This window comes from Chiloscyllium punctatum, chromosome 18 (assembly GCF_047496795.1).
Source record: "Chiloscyllium punctatum isolate Juve2018m chromosome 18, sChiPun1.3, whole genome shotgun sequence".
Classification (NCBI taxonomy): Eukaryota; Metazoa; Chordata; class Chondrichthyes; order Orectolobiformes; family Hemiscylliidae; genus Chiloscyllium; species Chiloscyllium punctatum.
The window spans coordinates 88989198-89012804 of NC_092756.1; the positions used below are offsets into that span (position 1 = coordinate 88989198).

Genomic DNA, 23607 nt, shown 5'->3' on the forward strand with positions numbered 1-23607 from the left:
ATTTGAGAAACTGAGTTCAAACAATTTCTGAACTGATCCTGACCCTGGATAAGGTCAGCAGCTGCAATCTACAAAAGCTCACAGGCATCTCTTTTCTCAGAGAGAGAGAGAGAATTAGTGCGGGGTTTGAGAGGAGCTAGGAGCTCCATGAATTCCCACGGCCGGTTGGAGCCGTGCTGTGGGCTCCTCACTGCTATCATCCAGTTAGCCCCCCGTCTCACTGAACCAGCCCTTCTCCCATCTTCTTCCCACCCCCTCCCCACCCCTCCCCTCCCATTAGAAACAATATTGTCTCACTGAGCACATCAGCACGGAGCAATTGGGCTGAATGGACAGTGTCTGATGTGCACCTGCCAGAAAATATTACATCACAAACACTGGAGAGATTGTCATCCTTCAGACAATTAACTCGACCTGAATACAACGCAATGGTGTTCCCGCAATATGATTCTGACAACTAATTAGACATGGAGACTTTGACAGGGACAGCACGTTGGGGCTTGGTTTATAAACTGAGCTTCCTGTGTCTGATTGAATCTATAAGGCGATCACAGGAAGTTCCACAACATCATCATTTGGCTCAGTAGATAGCACTGCTGCCTCACAGCACCAGGAACCTAGGTTCGATCTCAGCCTCGGGTGACTGTCTGTGTGGAGTTTGCACATTCTCCCTGTCTCTGCCTGGGTTTCCTCCCAAAGACGTGCAGGTTAGGTTCGTTAGCGGTGATAAAAATCCCATCTGGGGTTATACAGTTGGGATGCGATGACTCAAATGGCCTCTTTTTGCACTGAAGGGATTCAGTGGTCAATCTATCAGAAGATGCTTCTATTGGGTGACCTGTAAACATACTGCTTCTATTGCTCTGAACTCATTTCCTGAAAATGACGCTCTATTTTCAATGAGGTGCCAACACTGATATTGAAACATTCGGGGAATAGGATCCTCAGAGTAACAAACCAATATAACTCTGCCAATTGACTTCGGCCTTCTCTTCATACACTTCCCCACACAGTGTCAAAATGAGGAGTTGGAATATATTTTCTTTTCAGCAATTGATGACCATAATATCCACCTCTTTGTCCACCAGCCTTGACATTATACCCGTGATTAAGTTTTGTTGTTGTAGTACCATAGTCGCTGCTCTCTCATTGGAGAGAAGCGACTGGCGGTGATTTAACCTGAGGGCCACCAGACCTCAGGCAGGGAAGAGGTTGAGAAGGAGAGTTCTTCATGGTAACCTCAAGCCGGTGATGGGAATTGAACCAATGCTGTTGGTATCATACTGCTCTATAAGCCAACAGAGCAAAACCAATTCCCTTAAGTTTTGTACTTGTCCTAATGACACATCAATCCAAGCTTCCTTCTCCTGTCCATTTCAAACCCTTTCAGAGTTTGTCCTTGAAAAGGAGATCAGAGGTCCATCAGCAATTCCATCATCGATGAGTTATCGATTCTGAATTGATCCTGAGTTCCAAAATCTCATCCTGTTCTGACTGAAACTTGATTGGACATGGCAGCTGATCGATTGATTAACAAGAGTGATTGGTCACCACTGATTATGTCATTGAGCTGCTGCTCAACTCCTGAGGTATAAGTTCAAATCTGATGGAGGGGAGTATTTGTATGTAGTTGGTGTTGGCTTTTGGTGTACGTGGTAAGGGTTGTGTTTTTGAGAGTTTTCTTTTGGAGGAAAGTATTTGCTTTTGTGAAATGGCTTCCCAGATTTGTCAAAACTATCACCAGGATTGTGAAGCTGCTGTCAACAAGCAGATTAACCTGGAGCTCACTGCCTCCTATCTCTATCAGTCTTTGGTGAGTGTTGCTTCTGGGTTTCAAATGATATCTATTAAGAAACATTTTACTCTTTTTTTTGAAGTGGGAATAAACTAAGGGATTGTGTTGTCATGTTAGTGGTCAGATATTGGACTGAATATATTTTTTTTTGTACTGTAATACTTCTGATGTTTCTTTTTGTCTAAATTGACATTAGCCTGTTACTGTTTCTGGTAGTACTCACCCCTAGCTAACTATATGGTAATATTACAGAAGTCGTGGGATAGGATGTGGGTGTGTAAATAGGTTACTGAATGTAATGGATGGAACACACTGTCAAGATGTCTCTAAAACACATGCTCTGTGTGTGACTGCCATAAGCACCAATGTCCCAGGACTATCACCAGAGTACCTCCCTGTGTTGGTTTGGTGTGGTGGCTGTGGTTAGCACAGCTGCCTCTGTCAGGGATTTGGGTTTGATTCTGTATGTCTGTGATCCCTACTGTTTTGGGGACAATAGATTTTGGCCCAACAAGTATACACTGACTCTTCTGAAGAGTATCCCACCCAAACCCATTCTCCTATGTTTACCTCTGACTTCTGCACAGAACATTAGGCAATTTAGCATAGCCAATCCATCTGATCTCTAAATCTCTGGATTGTGGGAGGAAACTGGAGCAAACCTACGCAAATGTGAGGAGAATGTGCAAACTGTCCAGTGTCCAGAGGCTGGAATTGAACCTGGGTGCCTGGTGCATTGCTAACAATTGAGCTACTGCAATCCAAAGATGTGCAAGTTAGGTGGATTGTCCATAGTGTTCAAGGATATGTAGGTGAGGTGCATGAGGTTTGTTTCCCTACAGTGTGGAAACAGGCCCTTTGGCCCAACCAGTCCACATTGACCCTCTGAAGAGTAACCCACCCAGACCCATTTCCCTCTGACTAATACACCTAGCACTATGGGCAATTTAGCATAGCTAAGTCACCTGACTTGCATATCTTTTGGACTGTGTGAGGAAACCAGAGCACCTGGAAGAAACCCTCTATGACACGGGGAGAATGTGTCGGGTTGGCACAGTCACCTGAGGCTGGATTTGAACCTGTATCCCTGGTGCTGTGAGACTGCAGTGCTAACCGCTGGGCCACCAGATAATTAAAATAAGGGATTGGGTTTGTGTGGGATACTCTTCAGAAGGTAAATGTGGATTTGTTGGGCCAAATGGCCTGTTCCAACACTAGGGATTCTGTAGTAGGATATGATGGTTGAATGGGAATTGGGGTCTCCATGTTGAAGGAATGGGGACACCTACTGGACAGATTAAATAAAGGCAGCAGCTATCATTAGTTTTCCCCAGTTGGGTTACAGCTTCCTATCACTTGCTGTTAACATCTCTTTATCAAGATGTTATCCACTTTGAATGAAGCATTTATGTTGCCTGGTCATACTTTTTTAAATTAGTCTTTTTAAAAATTGTTATTGAAAGAATTCTGTATTTCCCTCCCTTGCTCTCAGGACCTTCAGATTTTGTTAACATGGCCCTATTCCTTTAGAAATGTCCTTAATTCCAACATTCTCAGGATCTATGAAGTTCCCAGTTTGTCTTCATTCCCAATGTGTTGCGTATTGACTTGTCTCTCTGCCACTATTAAATGCTGCATGTTTGTTCGTGCTCAAAAGAATTTGACCTTGACTGAATACTCTTTGCTTGAATAGTCTAGATTTCCTGATACTTGGCCAAAATGTTGGATTTTCCCAAATGTTCAAATTGGAACACGTGACCTTGGGTAATGACTCTCCCAATCTATTGGAGAGAAGTGAGATCTAGCTGGAAAACACTAGTTTCTACTTCTCCCAACTAGAATTGGGGCCAGTGATGTGCTAATGGGATGTAAATGGTTCTCTTTCAGATGTCGTACTTTGACCGGGATGATGTTGCCCTGCACCATTTCTCCCAGTTCTTCAAAGCTCAGTCCCAGGAGAAGCAGGAACATGCAGAGAAGCTGCTGAAATTCCAGAATCAGCGTGGAGGCAGAGTCCTCCTCCAGGATGTGAAGGTGGGGAGAGAGAAGTTGGAGGGGGGGCGGGGCGGGGTTGGAGAGAAGAAATGGATGCTCATGATATGGCTTCATATCAGTTTCAGGGTTTTCACACCCTGAAGTGGAGTTTTGCCTATCTGATCTCTGTACTGGCCAAAACCACAATATCTCCACATTATTGTGCATTAATTGCATATCAGATTCATCTGATAATGTACATGGGCTCCCAAGTGTATTCTATCCCATAGCATCAACAATGAGATGTCAGATTTGAGGGAAAGTATAAATAGACAAGATGATGGCAGTCTTCTGATAGTTCATAACTGATCTGTCCTTTCTCTTTTGTTTCCATGTTTCAGAAGCCAGAGAGGGATGAGTGGGGTAACGGTCTGCAGGCAATGCAGGTTGCCCTGGATCTGGAGAAGAATGTGAACCAGAGTTTGCTGGATCTACACCAACTCGCCACTGCCCAGACTGACCCTCATGTAAGCTTCACCACCTCATCACTCTCTCATCACTGCTAGACAATTGTTAATTTTCCAAGTCTAATACTAATTATGTAACATCATGTAGGTATGATCTGTTTCAATACTCTGGCAATTACTTGAACAGGGACTCTTGATACCAACTGACTCGATGACACTTTTCTTAAGTCTACAGATTCCAATCAGTCTCCCAAATTGATGCATGAAGCTTACCATGCAGCACTGCCTCAGTATGATCAAACTTGGGTGCCATTTTTCTTGTGCAGTGTTTAAAGCTTATGGCCCTGTCTTGTGTGTGGAGCAGCCTATACCCATTCCCCTGTCAGCCAGGATTATATACTTTAGAATTAGACCCCTCTTTGGGAGCTTGCTGTACCCTTTGAACTTTCTACATGACAAGTGACCACACTTCAAACTCTCATGGCTCAGGTCTTGCACCATTGTATAAATACTAAGATCTTAAGTGCTTTTTTTTAATGTCTTTTTGGGAAGTTTCTTCAAATTTGAAGATCCTGTGAAGGACTGACCATCTAAAGCAGTATGAGTGAAAATATTCGTGGAGAGAACAAATCTCCATATTCTGGCTCCTTGTAATATGACTGTCTGCTTTCCTTCCAGCTGTGTGACTTCCTGGAGACTCACTATTTGGATGAGGAGGTTGAGATCATCAAGCGACTTGGGGACTACATCACCAACCTGAAGCGTCTGGGAGCCCCTGAGAATGGGCTGGGAGAGTACCTGTTTGACAGGCTCTCACTGGAGGACAGCAGTTAGTGGGGCCTTTGACTGCAGTCTTTGCCTGTTTTGTATCCAACTCTCATTGGGAGAATTCCTCCAAGAACATGTAGTGAAGAAATTTGGAAATAAAAGTTGATCTCTCCCACTACCTGTTCTGATCACTGGCTTTAACTTGTCAATTTGCATTTTGCAAGTGTTTGGAATTTGTTCCAGAATATTCTTTGGTTTATCCAAATTCCAGTCATGATTTTCACTGGATCGTCCCCTCTTCTGATTTTTTTTAGCCTCAAAAGGCTAACAATTTTGGGTTCTGTGCTTTTATTCCCTTCCTTAGTCAGTAGTGTAGCTCTTCCATGAGCATGGCAGGTCTAAGATGTTGCAGTTTTAATCATATTCCCCTCAGCAAATGGGAGTCAGGTGGTGAAAACTGAGCCTGAATTTCATATTCCATGACGATGATTTCTTAGTGAGGAAATAAAGGCCAACACACATTCAAGGAGATGAGAAATGGGCAGAAGTACATCAGATTTCTCTTTTTTTTTGCCAGTAGGGATTGAAAGGAGGTGCTGAGTGGCACCTGAGTTACCACCTGGAGGTCATTTAGGCTTGAGGGAAAACTATCTAAAATACAGGCACTTTTCCTGGCCTGGACTACATAAGGATGTAGTTGAATTTTACCAGCCAGCTCACATACTTCAACTTGGAAGATCGCAGGCACTAAAATCCTGCACACTTAATACCTATTCCAGTATTTGAGGAATCTTCCGCAAGTGTTTTGATTGTGTGGGTCCCCTACCTCAAACAGAAAGCTGGAATAAGGTATTATTATTAACAATGAGCATAACGATGAGGCAGTCCTGTTACACAATATAACAGCAAAAAGGGTTATAGAGGAATTAATCTTTTTTATTATTATTTTAAACTTGATACAGACTAGCCGAGATCTAGTCTGATCAAGAATCAAACTTCACATCCACACTCAAGGAGATTATGGATAGCATAGAAGCCCCACACTGTGGAAACAGGCCCAACAATTCCCAACTCCCCCTGTTTTAGAGTAATGAACCCAGACACATCCCCTCCCCACCCCCCGCCCCCCAAAAAAACCCTATTATCCTAAATTTTCCCCTGACTAATGCACCTAACCTATACATCCCTGAACACTACAGACAATTTAGCATCGCCAATTGACCTAACCTGCACATCTTTTGAGTTAGGGAATAAAACAATTCAAATCTACTGTGTACCATCCAGAGTCACAGGGAGCACGAGAGTGATCAAACACTAAAGATCATGTTGAGGGTTTATGGACAGGATTATCCAGAGGATTTGGTAAGGGAGTTCCATTTATAATTTTTGCAATCAGAAGTGCACTGAATGAATCCACCAAATTCAGTCCATTTGAAATAATTTGGGGGCATGAAGTAAGAGGACTGTTAAAATTGAAGGTGGAGAAATTAATAAGTTATTAATAACATCAACAGAAATATTCAATGGTGGAGAAAGAGACTTTGAGCTTGGTGTTGGCATTCCAACATTTCCGAGTTGATGTTACCAGCGATGCATCTGAGGCAGTCGTATACACTGATCACAACCCATTGACATTTGTAGAGAAATTTAAGGACAAAAATGCCAGCCTGTTTAGATGGAGCTTGTTGTTACAGCCATTCGATGTGACAATTGTGCAGGCGGCAGGTCGTGAAAATGTGATTACCGATGTGTTATCGAGACCGGAATGAGATAAGGAGGCGTTCGGTGAGGGGTGTGCCACAGCCTGAATTCGCATGTGGTTTTGTATATTTGCATGTGTATAATTAGTACAGTGTATATGTATGTTTGGACTATTAATCGGGTTTCAGAAGGGTTTTAAAAATGAAGCCATCTTTTGGTATTGATGGTTCATTTTTTGAGGGGGAGTTGCCACAAAGCAAGTCCCTATTTTTCTAAAAGCTGTTCCTTTTCTCAGGAATATTGTGTCCTTGATTTTTTTTGTCGGATGGGTCATAAACCACGCCGGGCTCGGATCAGTCTGGTTTGGTACAGAGACTAAAAGGATTTTGAGAGGCCTTTTGTTTATATGTAAACAGATGAGACTTCTGGCCAAAGTAGTCATGGTTTAGAAGTGACCTGTGTAATGAAAGGGGAGTGGTCAGCTCTCTAGCTGATCAGTTCAGTCCAGAACTAGTTGGGAGTTCAGCAGTGAGCTCTGTGAAAACAGGCTATCTCTCTCTCTATCTCTCTCTCTCTTTCTGCCCTGCTAACTTCAACTTGTAAGCTTATGTTCCTTTTTTTTCACTGTGTTTTAAGGGTTTGCTTTTTGGGCCTGTTGTATATATTTTGGAACATCATAATTAAGTCTAGTTTAGATAGACTGAGTTCTGTAGAGGTTTTTTATTCTGTTCTTTGTGTTTCATTGTGCAATTTTGTGAATAAATTTCTGTCTGTTTTTAAACCTAGTAGTCAACCTAGTTATCTTACTCTGGGTAATTTTCACTCTACACTTAGTGAAACAAATTGCAAAGTTATGGTCTGGGTTGCCTGTTTAAGAATGTTTTGAGTGGTCTGGCTTAGACAATAACACACATCTCCATGACACTGGAATTCTTTGGCTATAAATTCCATGACCTTGATCTTAACCTCCACAACCACCTGATAAAGGAGCTGAGCTCTGAAAGCTAGTGTTTCCAAATAAACCTGTTGGACTACAACCTAGTGGTGTGTGATTTTTCACATAATGAAACAGGAAACTGAAACAGACCTGGAAATAACACTGTAATATTGGAATTAGGTTTTATGGCCTAATAGGAATACAGTGAAAAGTTCACAATGTGGCCATTTACTGCACCATCTTAGATACAAAGGACCCAGGTACAAAACCTGATGTAAAAAGTAGAAAGATAAAATAAAAGTTAAAAGTTCAACATTACAGTTCTCCTCACTATAACGTAGTTAATAAGAAATAAAGTGAAACGTTCCAAATTTCAGACCTTATTAAGTCTTCCATTCACTTTATTCTGGTGATGGGAGATTGGTTGGTGAAGCCAGTATTTAGGTGGAACACTGGACTGTCACCTTGATCTGCTGCTGTCCGTGTGGTGGTCGCACTGCGCTGGTACATAGGGAGTTCCAGGATTCAGACTCAGTGACGATGACGGACCTACCCCAGGCTGATGGGGTAGGTATGGGTGTGATGCTCTTCAGAAGGTCAGTATGGTCTCAATGGGTGAATCCCTGCTTCCACACTGCAGGGATTGTATGGTTCTAGCTTCAGAAATGAAGACTTTTCTTAACCCCTTCACAGGGTGTGGGTGTCACTGCATTTATTGCTCATGGCTAATTACCCAGATGGCAGTTTAGAGTCAACCACATTCCTGTTGGTCTGGAGTCACATGTAGGCCAGACCAGGTAAGGGTGGGATATTACCTTTCCTAAAGGACATTAGTGAACGAGATGAGTTTTTCCTGCCCATAAACAATGGCTTCACGGTCATAGAATCCCTACAGTGTGGAAACGGGCCCTTCAGCCAAACAAGTTCACACTGACCCTCCAAAGAGCAACCCCATCCAGACTCAATCCCCTAACTAATGCATACACATCCCTGAATACCATGGGGCAATTTAGCATGGCCAATTCACCTGGCCCACACATCTTTGGATTGTGGAAGGAAACCGAAGCACCCGGAGAAAACCCACGCAGACACGGGGAGAACGTGCAAACTCCACACAGAGAGTCGGCCGAGGCTGGAATTGAACCTGGGACCCTGGTGCTGTGAGGATACAGTGCTAACCACTGAGCCACCACGCTGCCCACAGCATTATTAGACTCCTAATTCCAGATTTTTATTTTTTGTTGAATTCAAATTCTGCCACCTGCCATGGTCGGATTTGAACCCAGTTCAACTGAACATTGCCTGGGTCACTGTATGAATAGTTGAGTGGTAATACCATTCTTGCCACCCCTGGAACTATTATTTTGTCAGTGTTTCAATACTGTCATTCAGGAGTCAGGAAGAAGAGTCCTCCGAGGAAAAAAATTAACTCAGCTCCTCTAGTTTGGTCAAGCTTATCAGAACGTCTGCTCTCAGCTGACCAAATACAGTTCTAGTGTTTTTTTAATATCCAGGCGTGTGAAGATTGTCACAGATTAATGAACAATGACATTATCATTGAGTTGCCATCAAAAGAGACCTTTAACATTCTGATTGGCTCATGGGACCCAAAATCCCATATTGTGCTGACTGGAATCCGATTGGACATGGTAGCTCTTTGCTTGATTAGCAAGAGTGATTGGCATCACTGATGATGTCATTTCCTGTTTAATAAATTGTGGGTCTGCTCCTAGAGTATAAATCCAATTTCCATGATAGTGGGTGTTTAGAGAGGGTGTTTGTTATTTAGCAGTTGTATTGACAAAATGGCCTCCCAGGTTTGTCAAAACTATCACCAGGATTGTGAAGCAGCTGTCAACAAACAGATTAATATTGAGCTGACTGCCTCCTATCTCTATCAGTCTTTGGTGAGTCTCTGTGGTGTTAAGACTGAATCTTTGGATAGAGTCAAACTCTAGTATTTGTTTGTTTTGTTCTATGCTACTGCATAGTCACTAAAACAGCTTGGTTCTATGTATGTAATTTTAATGATTAAAATATATTTGATGCTTAAAAGTAACAGAATCTGGCTGAAGGATGTGATGTCTTGCTGAAGAGTAGTGGGGAGAGTCCACTATCTAAACTTTTCCTGATGGAGTGTCATAAGTCTATTCAGTTGTCAGACTCCTCCTTCCTTCTCTGAAGGAGATGTTGTATGTTTTTGCAGCTGTCTCAGCTTAAAAACAATATATTCATGCTTTGGTCAGAGTGCTCTCTTTCTTATGTTGGGCAAAGACTAAATATTACTGGTTAGGAGGTGAACTCGGTGTATTGAGTGAAGGTGTTCAAATCTTTGCAGGACTGGTACACCTTTAATGGTAAGGTCCTTGGGAGTGTCTCTCTCCAAAGAGACCTTAGACTGCAGGTTCATAGCTCCTTGAAAGTGGAGTTGCAGGTAGATAGGATGGCGAAGAAGGTGTTTGGTATGCTTTATTGGTCAGGAGTATTGAGTACAGGAGTTGTGGGGGGATGGTTGTACAGGACGTTGGTTAGGCTACTTTTGGAATATTGTATACAATTCTGGTCTCTTTCCTATTGGGGGGGGGGGGGGGGGGGGGAAAGGTGAGAAACTTGGAAGGGTTCAGAAAAGATTTACAAGGATGTTGCCAGGGTTGGAGAATCTCTGCTATAGAGAGGCTGAACAGGCTGGGGCTGTTTTCCCTGGAGTGTCAGAGGTTGAGAGGTGACCTTGTGGAGGCTTACAAAATCATGGATAGGATAAATAGACCAAGCCTTTTCCCTGGGGTCAGGGAGTCCAGAACAAGAGGGCATAGCTTTAGGCTGGGAGGGGAAAGATGAGACCCAAGGGGCAATTTTTTTTCAGAGGCTGGTACTAGTATGGAATGAGCTGCTAGAAGAAGTGGTGGTGGGTACAATTGGAACATTTAAAAGACATCTGGATGGGTATATGTATAGGAAGGGTTTGGTGGGATATGGGCTAGCAGGTAGGAATAGATTGGGTTGGAGTATCTGGTCAACAGGGACAGGTTGGACCAAAGGGTTTGTTTCCATGCTGTACATCTTTGACTATGACTGTAGCTCCTTCCTATCCCTAGAGTTGCTGCATAGTGGCTTGTGAAGGTAGTTGGGCCGGATTGTCCTGAGGAACAACCCCGCTTGAGTAAAGACCCTTAATCCTGTCATTTGAATCCCCAGAAGTCTGAGACCACTTGGGTCATTGCATGTGATGTGTTAACAGGACAGAAATTCTTCTTTCAGATGTCGTACTTTGACCGGGATGATGTTGCCCTGCACCATTTCTCCCAGTTCTTCAAAGCTCAGTCCCAGGAGAAGCAGGAACATGCAGAGAAGCTGCTGAAATTCCAGAATCAGCGTGGAGGCAGAGTCCTCCTCCAGGATGTGAAGGTGGGAATGGCAGCTTGCGTGATGTGGCTTCAAGTCGGTGACAGGGGTTTTCACATCCTGAAGGGGGTGTGGGGATTTCAGTTCTAGTTGAGCTTTGTCTGTCTGATCTTGGGATCAGCCCCACAGACCAGTCTGAAATCTGCTGTGTAGGGGAGATGTATGAGGAGCAGGGAATTCTTTATATTCCTTACCATGGAGTGGAATATATTGACCTGTTTGACTCTTGTGGCTCCTTTTTAATATCATTGACAAATATGCAAGGTGAAAGCAAACTGAAACAGCTGGTTGTTCTGATCCTTAACTGTCCTTTGTTTCCATGTTTCAGAAGCCAGAGAGGGATGAGTGGGGTAACGGTCTGCAGGCAATGCAGGTTGCCCTGGATCTGGAGAAGAATGTGAACCAGAGTTTGCTGGATCTACACCAACTCGCCACTTGCCCAGACTGACCCTCATGTAAGCTTCACCACCTCCTCATTCTCCTCACTGTCAGACCCTCAGGGTAACACTTCACACTGGCCTGATCATTGCAAAGTCACAAACTGATTCAGAAGTATATTAGATTACTAATCAATATGCCACATTTCTAGCAAAGCCTTTAAGAATCTTGAGGTAACAACACCTAAAGCCTCCTTTTGGCATTTGGTCAATATCTGTTTTGTTTTTTCTTTCTGGCCCCCCCCCCCCCCCCCCCCCCCCCCCCCCCCCGGCTTAGTTTGTAAACAGCCTGAATGCTGGCGAATGAGCTGCACAGGAGCTGATCACTCTCACATTCTAACTTTTCTCTTGTAATATCTGACACTCTCTCTACCTTCCTTCCAGCTGTGTGACTTCCTGGAGACTCACTATTTGGATGAGGAGGTTGAGATCATCAAGCGACTTGGGGACTACATCACCAACCTGAAGCGTCTGGGAGCCCCTGAGAATGGGCTGGGAGAGTACCTGTTTGACAGGCTCTCACTGGAGGACAGCAGTTAGTGGGGCATTGAATATGGTTACTGTCCCACTTCCTCTTTCTCTGGATAATGTCAAGTGGCTATGTTGAATAACTTGAACATTAAAGAATCTGCCCATGTCTGATGCTTGTTCCTATTACTGATGCAGCTTTTAATGTGTATTTATAGGAGCTTGAATTCCAATAGAATGCTCAGTGGTCTAATAGATCCCTGCTGATCGCACTGATCTCTCCCTACTGTAAGTGGGGTTCCAGTGCAGAACTTGGATTCCCTGAAATGTATGTTTGCAACCATTCTTGCATTCTATGCTTGATCACTTATTTGTCAAGTCCGATAAAGGCAGATTAGGAACACACTGGTAAATGGTTTGGAGCCAACATTGGCTGGGCTTTACACCAACTGTTCTGAATTGGGTGCATAACTCCATTAGAATAAAATCTTCCTTTTCCAGTGTGTGAGAAGGAGGGGCTGGTGCAGAGATGATGGCCTGAATGACCAACTCTCCAATGAGCTAGTTCTGACCTAGTAGATCCTACAGGGGAAGCAAGCTGATACAATTTAAAGCTCTATTTGTATTGGCTTGGTCTATCTCCTGTTCCTAGTAGTAGCTTGAGTGTTTGTCATATTATTCCACATGTACCCATCTCTCTTCCTTGCCCACTTCCTGCTTGAGGTAGCAGGAACTCTACTCTTTAGTAGAAAGGAATGGAGACAGCATTTGACCAGAACCATCCACTCTATGTTGGCTCAAGTAGCAGACAGTCACAGCAGTGGGAACTGACCAATTATACAACTCAACAACTATGCTAATTCTCCAATGCTGACCTTCGACCCTGCCAGTCCCAGTCTGGTAAAGCTCAATATACAACATTCTAGAAACTGAGTTCAAGCCATTACTGAATAGCCCTTGACCTACAAGGGAATTACATGGCAGTAGCTATCTGCTAAAGAGCCACTGGCATCGTTTTTTTCTTTTTTTTTTCCCTCCTCTGTAAAAGGACAGAGGGGCCGTTAGTGTGGGCTTGGTTAGTAACTGTGTCACAAGCCTGAGGTGGGAGTTTCATAAATTCCCACAAATGGAACAGGGGTTGGAGCTTTGCTGCTGTAGCCCCAGTCTAACAGGACTAGCCCTTCTCTCTTGTTTTCTTTCAAGCCCCACTTCCCTCCCATTAGAGACAATATTGTCTCAATATGCACATCAGCACAGAGCCGTTGGCCTGAATGACCAGCCTCTGTGCTATTCATTTGATGTGCAGCTGCCAGAAAATATTTCATTAGAAACACTTAGGAGAACATTACAGTGCAGTACACACCATTTGGCCCTCAATGTTGCACTGACCTGTGGAACCATTGTGAAGCCCATCTAACCTACACTATTCCATTATTATCCATGTGTTCATTCAATGACCATTTAAACGCCCTTAAAGTTGGTGAGTGTACTACTGTTGCAGCAGTGCATTCCACACCCCCTATTACTGAGTTTAAACAAAAAGCTATCTCTGACATCTGACTGATATCTATCACCTCTCAATTTTACAGCTATGTCCTCTTGGTAGCTATTACCATCTGAGGAAAAAGCTCTCACTCTCCGCCCTATCTAATCCTCTGATTTCCTTTGTATGTCTCCATGATGTCAATCTACTCTCATTCTCACGCCCTTCCTCATAAGACCTTCCTTACATACCTGGTGATATCTTAGTAGATCTCCTCTGAACCCTTTCCAAAGTTTCCATGTTCTTCCTATAATGTGGTGACAGGAACTATACACAATACTCCAAGTGCAATTGCGCCAGAGTTTTGTACAACTGAAACATGACCTCGTGCCTTTGAAACTCCATCCCTCAACCAATTAAAGCTCACACACTGTATGCCTTCTTAACCTGGGTGGCAACTTTCAGGGATCAATGTACATGGACACACAGATCTCCCTGCTCATCTGCAATACTGGGAATCTTACCATTAGCCCAGTACTCTTTATTCCTGTTGCTCCTTCCAAAGTGAATCACCTCACACTTTTCCACATTAAACTCCACTTGCCACCTCTCAGCCCAGCTCTGCAGTTTATCTATGTCCCTCTGTAAACTGCAACATCTTTCTGCACTATCCACAACTCCACCGATATTCGTGTCACCTGCAATTTTGCTAACCCATCCTGCTATGCCTTCATCCAGGTCATTTCGAAAAGTGACAAACAGTTGTGTCCTCAGAACAGACTCTTGTGGTAAAGATTGCTATCCTTAAAACAATTAACCACTCAACATGGATATAATGCAATGGTGAGTACACCATATGATTCTAAGAACTAGTTAGGCACGGAGACTTTGACATCTAAACACATTGGGGCTTGGTTTATAAACTCAGCTTCTTGTGTCTCATTGAAACTGCAAGGTGACCACAGGAAGTTCCACAAAGTCATTATTCATCAGTCATCATTTGGCTAAGTGGTTAGCACTGCTGCATTATAACACCAAGGACCTGGGTTCGAGTCTGGCCTTGGGCTACTTTAGCCAAATAGCCTCCCAGGTTTGTCAAAGCCATCGCTAGGATTGTGTTAGCAAGTAGATTAACGTGGAGCTCACTGCCTCCTATCTCCATCAGTCCTTGGTAAGCGTTGTCTCTGTGAAGTTAAAAACTGGATCGTTGCTGGATAGATCCGACTCAAATGTTGGCTTGTTTCTTCATGTGCTATAGTATGGAACTGAACTGCTAAAGTGACTATAAATGCGTATAAAGATATTTTTGTGAATAAAGCTTGTTTTTATATCAATAAAAACTGAATATACTGATCAGAAGAAAGAGATGTCTTGCTGAGGTGCAGTGGGGAGAGACGATTATCTAATATCTTTGCTGGAGTGTATTGGGTCCATTCAGTTTTCAGACTCCCTTGTTGCCTCAGTGAAGATAGATACATCTCTGCATCAGTAGACAATGCCTTATTTTAACAACTCTTTGATTCCAATGTGATCTTTTTCTCTGCAAAGACTACATAGTTATTTCCGGATCTTTTGTATGTACTTTATTCAATTTAAAGTCATGTCGTACACATCCCTTCTGCCCCATTTGTACATTAATGTTACATTGTTTTCACAGCTGTTTCTTTCCATTCATTAGTAATAGAACACTATTCCAACTTTGATGTTGGTATATCAGTCCATGTATATGACCAGCTAGTGGGCTAATTAGATGCTCAATGATGTATTGAGCAAAGATGTTAGTGGGTTAGGTTTTTTTCTTGGGATGTGGCAGTCATCTCTTTTCTATCCCTGGGCTTGCTGCATATAGATTTGTGAAGCTAGCTGAGTTTGTTAGGCAAAAGTGAGGACTGCGGATGCTGGAAATCCAGTGGCCTAATGGATAGGCACTGGCTTCCTAAGCCAGACCTTGTGGGTTCAAGTCCCATCTGGGGTGTCTGACCCTTCATGGTTTATCCTTAACGTTGTTTCTGTGTACAAGATGATGAGAGGATATCTAGTTGAGTTTGTTGTCTGGGGAATTAAATCACTTGGAGGCTGGAGTAAAGACATTTGATTGTGTCATTGAACCACCACACCTATTAGACTATAGAATGAGGACACTTGGCTTATTGTGCGTGATTGTTCAATGGAATCTAAATTGTTCCCGTTTTCAGGTATCGTACTTTGACCGGGATGATGTTGCCCTGCACCATTTCTCCCAGTTCTTCAAAGCTCAGTCCCAGGAGGAGCAGGAACATGCAGAGAAGCTGCTGAAATTCCAGAATCAGCGTGGAGGCAGAGTCCTCCTCCAGGTTGGGATGTTGAAGGAGGGGGTGGGCGGGAGAACTGGCTGCTCTCATGATGTGATTTCAAGTCAGTGACAGGATTTTCACTTCCTGAAGCACCAGGTATGCGAATTGAATTTTCGGACCTGTTTCTCCTGTCTGATCTCCCTGGATCAGCTCTATAGACAGAGGAGTCTCAAATGTGCTATGCAGGGGCTGAACTGTACAGGAGATGCATTGAATACCACAGCCACACTCCATAGTAAGGAATATACTGGCTTGTCTCTGACTATCATGTCCCTTAACATTTGAGTACAAATATACAAGGTGACAGAAGTCTCCCAACAGCTGATGACTGATCTGTCCTGATCCTTAACTGTCCTTTGTTTCCATGTTTCAGAAGCCAGAGAGGGATGAGTGGGGTAATGGTCTGCAGGCAATGCAGGTTGCCCTGGATCTGGAGAAGAATGTGAACCAGAGTTTGCTGGATCTACACCAATGCACATTCTCCCCGTGTCTGCGTGGGTTTCCTCTGGGTGCTCCTGTTTCCTCCCACAGTCCAAAGATGTGCGGGTCAGGTGAATTGGCCATGCTAAATTGCCCATAGTGTTAGGTGCATTAGTTAGAGGGAAATGGGTCTGAGTGGGTTACTCTTCAGAGGATTAGTGTGGACTTGTTGGGCTGAAGGACCTGTTTCCACACTGTAGGGAATCTAATCGCAAACTCACCACAGCCCAGACTGACCCTCATGTAAGATTCACCACCTCCTCATTCTCATCACTGCCAGACCCTCAGGGCAACACTTCACTGGCCTGATCATTGCAAAGACCCATAGACCAATTAGGGAACCACTACAGTCTTGTCCTGAATAACTATATTCCAGTATTGCTGTAAATAAGGATATTAAATGAGAAATATGAAATGCTGTTTGATATTGCAAACTAAGCTAGTGTTTCATTGACTGTAGCTGTGCCTCCATAGTGAGTATTCTCACATGAGCTCACCTTATAGACTCAGGTCTGCCCCAGGCCCCCTGCACTGACTGTGGTGAGCGTTGGACTACGGTGAACTGCTGAAGGTGTCTGTCCGTGTCTCAGCTGCTCGGGAAGGCTTTCCGGTCACTTTGAGAGGAGGGGCAAAGCCCTCTGGAACCTGGCCAGTATTGCCTCCTGCATTTGATGGCAACATCTCATCTGCTCCCTTGTGGGAGCTTGCTGTGCTTCCTAACTGCCTCATTTCCATTCGCATTACCATCTCAGTGGGTAAAAACAAGGACTGCAGATGCTGGAAAACCCGAGTCTGGATTAGAGTGGTGCTGGAAAAGCACAGCAGGTCAGGCAGCATCCGAGGAGCAGGAAAATCAGAGTGCTGCCTGACCTGCTGTGCTTTTCCAGCACCACTCTAATCCATTACCATCTCAGTGCCTACAGTCCAAAGGATTCCTTGCATAACACCATTATGTACTTCCAGGTCCGTCTCTTTTCAGTCCCTCCCGGTAAGCTCTTTTAGCACGTTGTGGTATAACCTGGGAGAAACATCAAATGTCGTGGCCTAGTTTTGACAGGAGACTGAAAAACAACAACATGAATAGAGACCGAGCTGGATAGAAACTGCTCCCTCCCCACCCCCATTCTGACTCCTCTTGCAGTATTTTACTCTCTCTGTCTACCTTCCTGCTGTGTGACTTCCTGGAGACTCACTATTTGGATGAGGAGGTTGAGATCATCAAGCGACTTGGGGACTACATCACCAACCTGAAGCGTCTGGGAGCCCCTGAGAATGGGCTGGGAGAGTACCTGTTTGACAGGCTCTCGCTGGAGGACAGCAGTTAGTGGGACATACTGTCTTTGCCTAACTCCCTCACCCCTGGATAATTTAGAAGGAACTTGTACTAAAGAAATGAGTGGCTATATTGGATAATTTGAAAACAATAAAAAATAGTCTGACCTTGTCCAATGCCTGTCATTCCTTTCATTGATACTGGTTTTAATGTCAGTTTACAGGAGCTTGCATTCTGTTAGAACAATCTGTGACCTAACGGATTCCTGGTGATCACACTGATCTCTTCCTGCTATAGATGGGGAGGATGGTCCTGGAGTACCAGTGCAGAATTTAGATTCCCTGAAATGTTAGTCTTTGCAGCCCATTGCTGCGTTCTACACTTCATCCTTATTCATCAAGTCGGCAGGTGGAAGGGAGTTAGCCGCAAGTTATATACATGATTGGTTTGGAGCCAACATAGGCTGGGATTTAGACCAACTGCCCTGAATTGGGCACACAGCTCCATTGAATACTCTACCAGCAAAACCTTTAGATTAAAGTCTTCCTTTGCAGTGTGTGGGAAAGAGGGGCTGGTACAGATATGATGGGGCAAATGGTCTCCTCTCCAATGAGCCAGTTCTGATCCAGTGGAGAAGCATGCCAATGCAAATGGGAACTTTAATTGTATTATCTTGGTCTGTTCCATATTCCCACTGGTAGTAATGAGTATTTCTGCCATACCTTTCCACCTTCCCTACCTATCTCCTGCTTGAGGTAAAGGGAAGGTGTTTCCCCACACAGTCTCAGTAACTCCACTGATATCAGAAAGAAGAAATGGGCCCGGCAAATTGACCAAAACCATCTATCCATCCCTTGTCAGCTCAGATAGAAGATGGAGTCAGCAGTGAGGACTGGCCAATTATAAAACCCAACTCCAAACCCACAGTGCACTCCTGCTGTACTGACCTTTGACCCTGCCAGTCCCAGCCTGGTAAAGTTCAGTGTATAATTTCACACCAACAATATTTGAGAAACTGAGTTCAAACAATTTCTGAATTGATCCTGACCCTGGATAAGGTCAGCAGCTGCAATCTACAAAAGCTCACAGGCATCTCTTTTCTCTGAGAGAGAGAGAGAGAGAGAGAGAGAGAGAGAGAGAGAGAGAGAGAGAGAGAGAGAGAATTAGTGCGAGGTTTGAGAGGAGCTAGGAGCTCCATGAATTCCCACAGCTGGGACAGGGGTTGGAGCCGTGCTGTGGGCTCCTCGCTGCTATTACCCAGTTAGCCCCCCGTCTCACTGAACCAGCCCTTCTCCCATCTTCTTCCCCTCCCCTCCCATTAGAAACAATATTGTCTCACTGAGCACATCAGCACGGAGCAATTGGGCTGAATGGTCAGTGTCTGATGTGCACCTGCCAGAAAATATTGCATCACAAACACTGGAGAGATTGTCATCCTTCAGACAATTAACTCAACCTGAATACAACGCAATGGTGTTCCCGCGATATGATTCTGACAACTAATTAGACATGGAGACTTTGACAGGGACAGCACGTTGGGGCTTGGTTTATAAACTGAGCTTCCTGTGTCTGATTGAATCTATAAGGCGATCACAGGAAGTTCCACAACATCATCATTTGGCTCAGTAGATAGCACTGCTGCCTCACAGCACTAGGAACCTAGGTTCGATCTCAGCCTCAGGTGACTGTCTGTGTGGAGTTTGCACATTCTCCCTGTCTCTGCCTGGGTTTCCACCCAAAGACGTGCAGGTTAGGTTGGTTAGCGGTGATAAAAATCCCATCTGGGGTTATACAGTTGGGATGCGATGACTCAAATGGCCTCTTTTTGCACTGAAGGGATTCAGTGGTCAATCTATCAGAAGATGCTTCTATTGGGTGACCTGTAAACATACTGCTTCTATTGCTCTGAACTCATTTCCTGAAAATGACGCTCTATTTTCAATGAGGTGCCAACACTGATATTGAAACATTCGGGGAATAGGATCCTCAGAGTAACAAACCAATATAACTCTGCCAATTGACTTCGGCCTTCTCTTCATACACTTCCCCACACAGTGTCAAAATGAGGAGTTGGAATATATTTTCTTTTCAGCAATTGATGACGATAATATCCACCTCTTTGTCCACCAGCTTTGACATTATACCCGTGATTAAGTTTTGTTGTTGTAGTACCATAGTCGCTGCTCTCTCATTGGAGAGAAGCGACTGGCGGTGATTTAACCTGAGGGCCACCAGACCTCAGGCAGGGAAGAGGTTGAGAAGGAGAGTTCTTCATGGTAACCTCAAGCCGGTGATGGGAATTGAACCAATGCTGTTGGTATCATACTGCTCTATAAGCCAACAGAGCAAAACCAATTCCCTTAAGTTTTGTACTTGTCCTAATGACACATCAATCCAAGCTTCCTTCTCTTGTCCATTTCAAACCCTTTCAGAGTTTGTCCTTGAAAAGGAGATCAGAGGTCCATCAGCAATTCCATCATCAATGAGTTATCGATTCTGAATTGATCCTGAGTTCCAAAATCTCATCCTGTTCTGACTGAAACTTGATTGGACATGGCAGCTGATCGATTGATTAACAAGAGTGATTGGTCACCACTGATTATGTCATTGAGCTGCTGCTCAACTCCTGAGGTATAAGTTCAAATCTGATGGAGGGGAGTATTTGTATGTAGTTGGTGTTGGCTCTTGGTGTATGTGATAAGGTTTGTGTTTTTGTGAGGTTTCTTTTGGAGGAAAGTATTTGCTTTTGTGAAATGGCCTCCCAGGTTTGTCAAAACTATCACCAGGATTGTGAAGCTGCTATCAACAAACAGATTAACCTGGAGCTCACTACCTCCTATCTCTATCAGTCTTTGGTGAGTGTTGCTTCTGGGTTTCAAGTGATATCTATTAAGAAATATTTTACTCTTTTGAAGTGGGAATAAACTAAGGGAGTGTGTTGTCATGTTAGTGGTCAGATATTGGACTGAATATATCTCTTTTTTTTTTGTACTGTAATACTTCTGATGTTTCTTTTTGTCTAAATTTGACATTCCCCTGTTACTGTTTCTGGTAATACTCACCACTAGCTAAACTTAAGCTCACTATATGGTAATATTACAGAAGTCGTGGGATAGGATGTGGGTGTGTAAATAGGTTACTGAATGTAATGGATGGAACACACTGTCAAGATGTCTCTAAAATACATGCTCTGTGTGTGACTGCCATAAGCACCAATGTCCCAGGACTATCACCAGAGTACCTCCCTGTGTTAGTTTGGGTTGGTGTGGTGGCTGTGGTTAGCACAGCTGCCTCTGTGTCAAGGATTTTGGGTTTGATTCTGTCTGTGATCCCTACTCTCTTGTGGACAAATGACTTTGGCCCAACAAGTATACACTGACCTTCTGAAGAGTATCCCACCCAAACCCATTCTCCTATGTTTACCTCTGACTTCTGCACAGAACATATGTCCCTGAACACTAGGCAATTTAGCATAGCCAATCCATCTGGTTTCTCTATCTCTGGATTGTGGGAGGAAACTGGAGCAAACTTATGCAAATGTGAGGAGAATGTGCAAACTCTCCAGTTTCCAGAGGCTGGAATTGAACCTGGGTGCCTGGTGCTATGAGGCAGCATTGCTAACGATTGAGCTACTGCAATCCCAAGATGTGCAAGTTAGGTGGATTGTCCATAGTGTTCAAGGATATGTAGGTGAGGTGCATGAGATTTGTTTCCCTACAGTGTGGAAACAGGCCCTTCGGCCCAACCAGTCCACAATGACCCTCTGAAGACTAACCCATCCAGACCCATTTCCCTCTGACTAATGCACCTAGCACTATGGGCAATTTAGCATAGCTAAGTCACCTGACCTGCATATCTTTTGGATTGTGAGGAAACCAGAGCACCTGGAAGAAACTCTCTGACATGGGGAGAATGTGCAAACCTGACATAATCACTTGAGGCTGGATTTGAACCTATATCCCTGGTGCTATGAGGCTGCAGTGCTAACCACTGAGCCACCAGGTAAATGTAGATAATTAAAATAAGGGATTGGGTTTGTGTGGGATACTCTTCAGAAGATAAATGTGGACTTGTTGGGCCAAATGGCCTGTTCCAACACTAGGGATTCTGTAGTAGGATATGATGGTTGAATGGGAATTGGGGTCTCCATGTTGAAGGAATGGGGACACCTACTGGACAGATTAAATAAAGGCAGCAGCTATCATTAGTTTCCCCAGTTGGGTTACAGCTTTCTATCACTTGCTGTTAACATCTCTTTATCAAGATCTTATCCACTTTGAATGAAGCATTTATGTTGCCTGGTCATACTTTTTTTTTAAATTAGTCTCTTTAAAAATTGTTATTGAAGGAATTCTGTATTTCCCTCCCTTGCTCTCAGGACATTCAGATTTTGTTAACATGGACCTATTCCTTTAGAAATGTCCTTAATTCCAACATTCTCAGGATCTATGAAGTTCCCAGTTTGTCTTCATTCCCAATGTGTTGCGTATTGACTTGTCTCTCTGCCACTATTAAATGCTGCATGTTTGTTCGTGCTCAAAAGAATTTGACCTTGACTGAATAGTCTTTGCTTGAATAGTCTAGATTTCCTGATACTTGGCCAAAATGTTGTACTTTTCCAAATGTTCACAACTGGAACACGTGACCTTGGGTTATGACTCTCCCAATCTATTGGAGAGAAGTGAGATATAGCTGGAAAAGACTAGTTTCTACTTCTCCCAACTAGAATTGGGGGCCAGTGATGTGCTAATGGGATGTAAATGGTTCTCTTTCAGATGTCGTACTTTGACCGGGATGATGTTGCCCTGCACCATTTCTCCCAGTTCTTCAAAGCTCAGTCCCAGGAGAAGCAGGAACATGCAGAGAAGCTGCTGAAATTCCAGAATCAGCGTGGAGGCAGAGTTCTCCTCCAGGATGTGAAGGTGGGAATTTGAGGGAGGAGGGTGGAGAGAAGAAATGGATGCTCATGATATGGCTTCATATCAGTGACAGCGTTTTTGCATTAGGTTTGTCTGATCATGTACATGGGCTCCCTAGTGTATTCTATCCCATAGTATCAACAATGAGATGTCAGATTTGAGGGAAAGTATAAATAGACAGATGATGGCAGTCTTCTGATAGTCGATAACTGATCTGTCCTTTCACTTTTTTGTTTCCATGTTTCAGAAGCCAGAGAGGGATGAGTGGGTTAACGGTCTGCAGGCAATGCAAGTTGCCCTGGATCTGGAGAAGACTGTGAACCAGAGTTTGCTGGATCTACACCAACTCTCCACTGCCCAGACTGACCCTCATGTAAGCTTCACCACCTCCTCATTCTCATCACTGCTAGACAATTGTTAATTTTCCAAGTCAAATATTAATTATGCAACATCATGTAGGTATGATCTGTTTCAATACTCTGGCAATTACCTGAACAGGGACTCCTGATACCAACTTTGACTCCATGAGCACTTTTCTTAAATCTACAATCAGTCTCCCAAATTGATGCATGAAGCTGACCATGCAGCACTGCCTCAGTATGACCAAACTTGGGTGCCATCTTTCTTGTGCAGTGTTAAAGCTTATGGCCCTGTCTTGTGTGTGGAGCAGCCTATACCCATTCTCCTGTCTGCCAGGATTATATACTTAGAATTAGTCCCCACTCTTTGGGAGCTTGCTGTACCCTTTGAACTTTTCTACATGACAAGTGACCACATTTCAAACTCTCATGCCTCGGGTCTTGCACCATAGTATAAATACTAAGATCTTAAGTGCTTTTTTAATGTCTTTTGGGAAGTTTGATCAAATTTGAAGATCCTGTCAAGGAGTGACCATCTAAAGCAGTGAGTGAAAATTTTGTAGAGAAAACAAATCTCCATATTCGGGCTCCTTGTAACATGACTGTCTGCCTTCCTTCCAGCTGTGTGACTTCCTGGAGACTCACTATTTGGATGAGGAGGTTGAGATCATCAAGCGACTTGGGGACTACATCACCAACCTGAAGCGTCTGGGAGCCCCTGAGAATGGGCTGGGAGAGTACCTGTTTGACAGGCTCTCACTGGAGGACAGCAGTTAGTGGGGCCTTTGACTGCAGTCTTTGCCTGTTTTGT

At 43.8% G+C, this 23607-nt stretch overlaps 3 protein-coding genes and 1 pseudogene across 3 annotated transcripts; all 4 read left to right on the top strand.

Moving 5' to 3' along the window:
• The first annotated feature begins 1711 nt into the window (after window positions 1-1711).
• On the top strand, window positions 1712-5070 carry LOC140488966 (ferritin, middle subunit-like). Its single transcript, XM_072588194.1, has 4 exons — window positions 1712-1813; window positions 3683-3829; window positions 4171-4296; window positions 4915-5070. The coding sequence occupies exons 1-4, from the start codon at window positions 1712-1714 to the stop codon at window positions 5068-5070; spliced, it is 531 nt and encodes a 176-aa protein (XP_072444295.1).
• Window positions 5071-9447: 4377 nt separating this feature from the next.
• Window positions 9448-12021, top strand: LOC140489057 (ferritin, middle subunit-like; annotated as a pseudogene).
• Window positions 12022-12816: 795 nt separating this feature from the next.
• LOC140489058 (ferritin heavy chain A-like) lies at window positions 12817-17570 on the top strand. The gene is made up of 3 exons (XM_072588298.1): window positions 12817-12849; window positions 15628-15765; window positions 17424-17570. The coding sequence occupies exons 1-3, from the start codon at window positions 12817-12819 to the stop codon at window positions 17568-17570; spliced, it is 318 nt and encodes a 105-aa protein (XP_072444399.1).
• A 2701-nt stretch (window positions 17571-20271) lies between these two features.
• On the top strand, window positions 20272-23573 carry LOC140488968 (ferritin, middle subunit-like). The gene is made up of 4 exons (XM_072588195.1): window positions 20272-20373; window positions 22294-22440; window positions 22685-22810; window positions 23418-23573. Exons 1-4 carry the CDS (start codon window positions 20272-20274, stop codon window positions 23571-23573), a joined length of 531 nt encoding a protein of 176 aa, XP_072444296.1.
• The last annotated feature ends 34 nt before the right edge of the window (window positions 23574-23607 follow it).

Bases quoted from the DNA above. Each gene is read 5' to 3' on its own strand.
- LOC140488966 (XM_072588194.1), top strand. From the start codon at position 1,712: ATGGCTTCCCAGATTTGTCAAAACTATCACCAGGATTGTGAAGCTGCT. The intron at 3,830-4,170 runs GTGGGGAGAGAG...TCCATGTTTCAG, and splicing joins TCCTCCTCCAGGATGTGAAG to AAGCCAGAGAGGGATGAGTG. The intron at 4,297-4,914 runs GTAAGCTTCACC...CTTTCCTTCCAG, and splicing joins CTGCCCAGACTGACCCTCAT to CTGTGTGACTTCCTGGAGAC.
- LOC140489058 (XM_072588298.1), top strand. From the start codon at position 12,817: ATGCTGACCTTCGACCCTGCCAGTCCCAGTCTG. The intron at 12,850-15,627 runs GTAAAGCTCAAT...TCCCGTTTTCAG, and splicing joins ACCCTGCCAGTCCCAGTCTG to GTATCGTACTTTGACCGGGA. The intron at 15,766-17,423 runs GTTGGGATGTTG...CTGCTGTGTGAC, and splicing joins GAGGCAGAGTCCTCCTCCAG to TTCCTGGAGACTCACTATTT.
- LOC140488968 (XM_072588195.1), top strand. From the start codon at position 20,272: ATGGCCTCCCAGGTTTGTCAAAACTATCACCAGGATTGTGAAGCTGCT. The intron at 22,441-22,684 runs GTGGGAATTTGA...TCCATGTTTCAG, and splicing joins TTCTCCTCCAGGATGTGAAG to AAGCCAGAGAGGGATGAGTG. The intron at 22,811-23,417 runs GTAAGCTTCACC...CCTTCCTTCCAG, and splicing joins CTGCCCAGACTGACCCTCAT to CTGTGTGACTTCCTGGAGAC.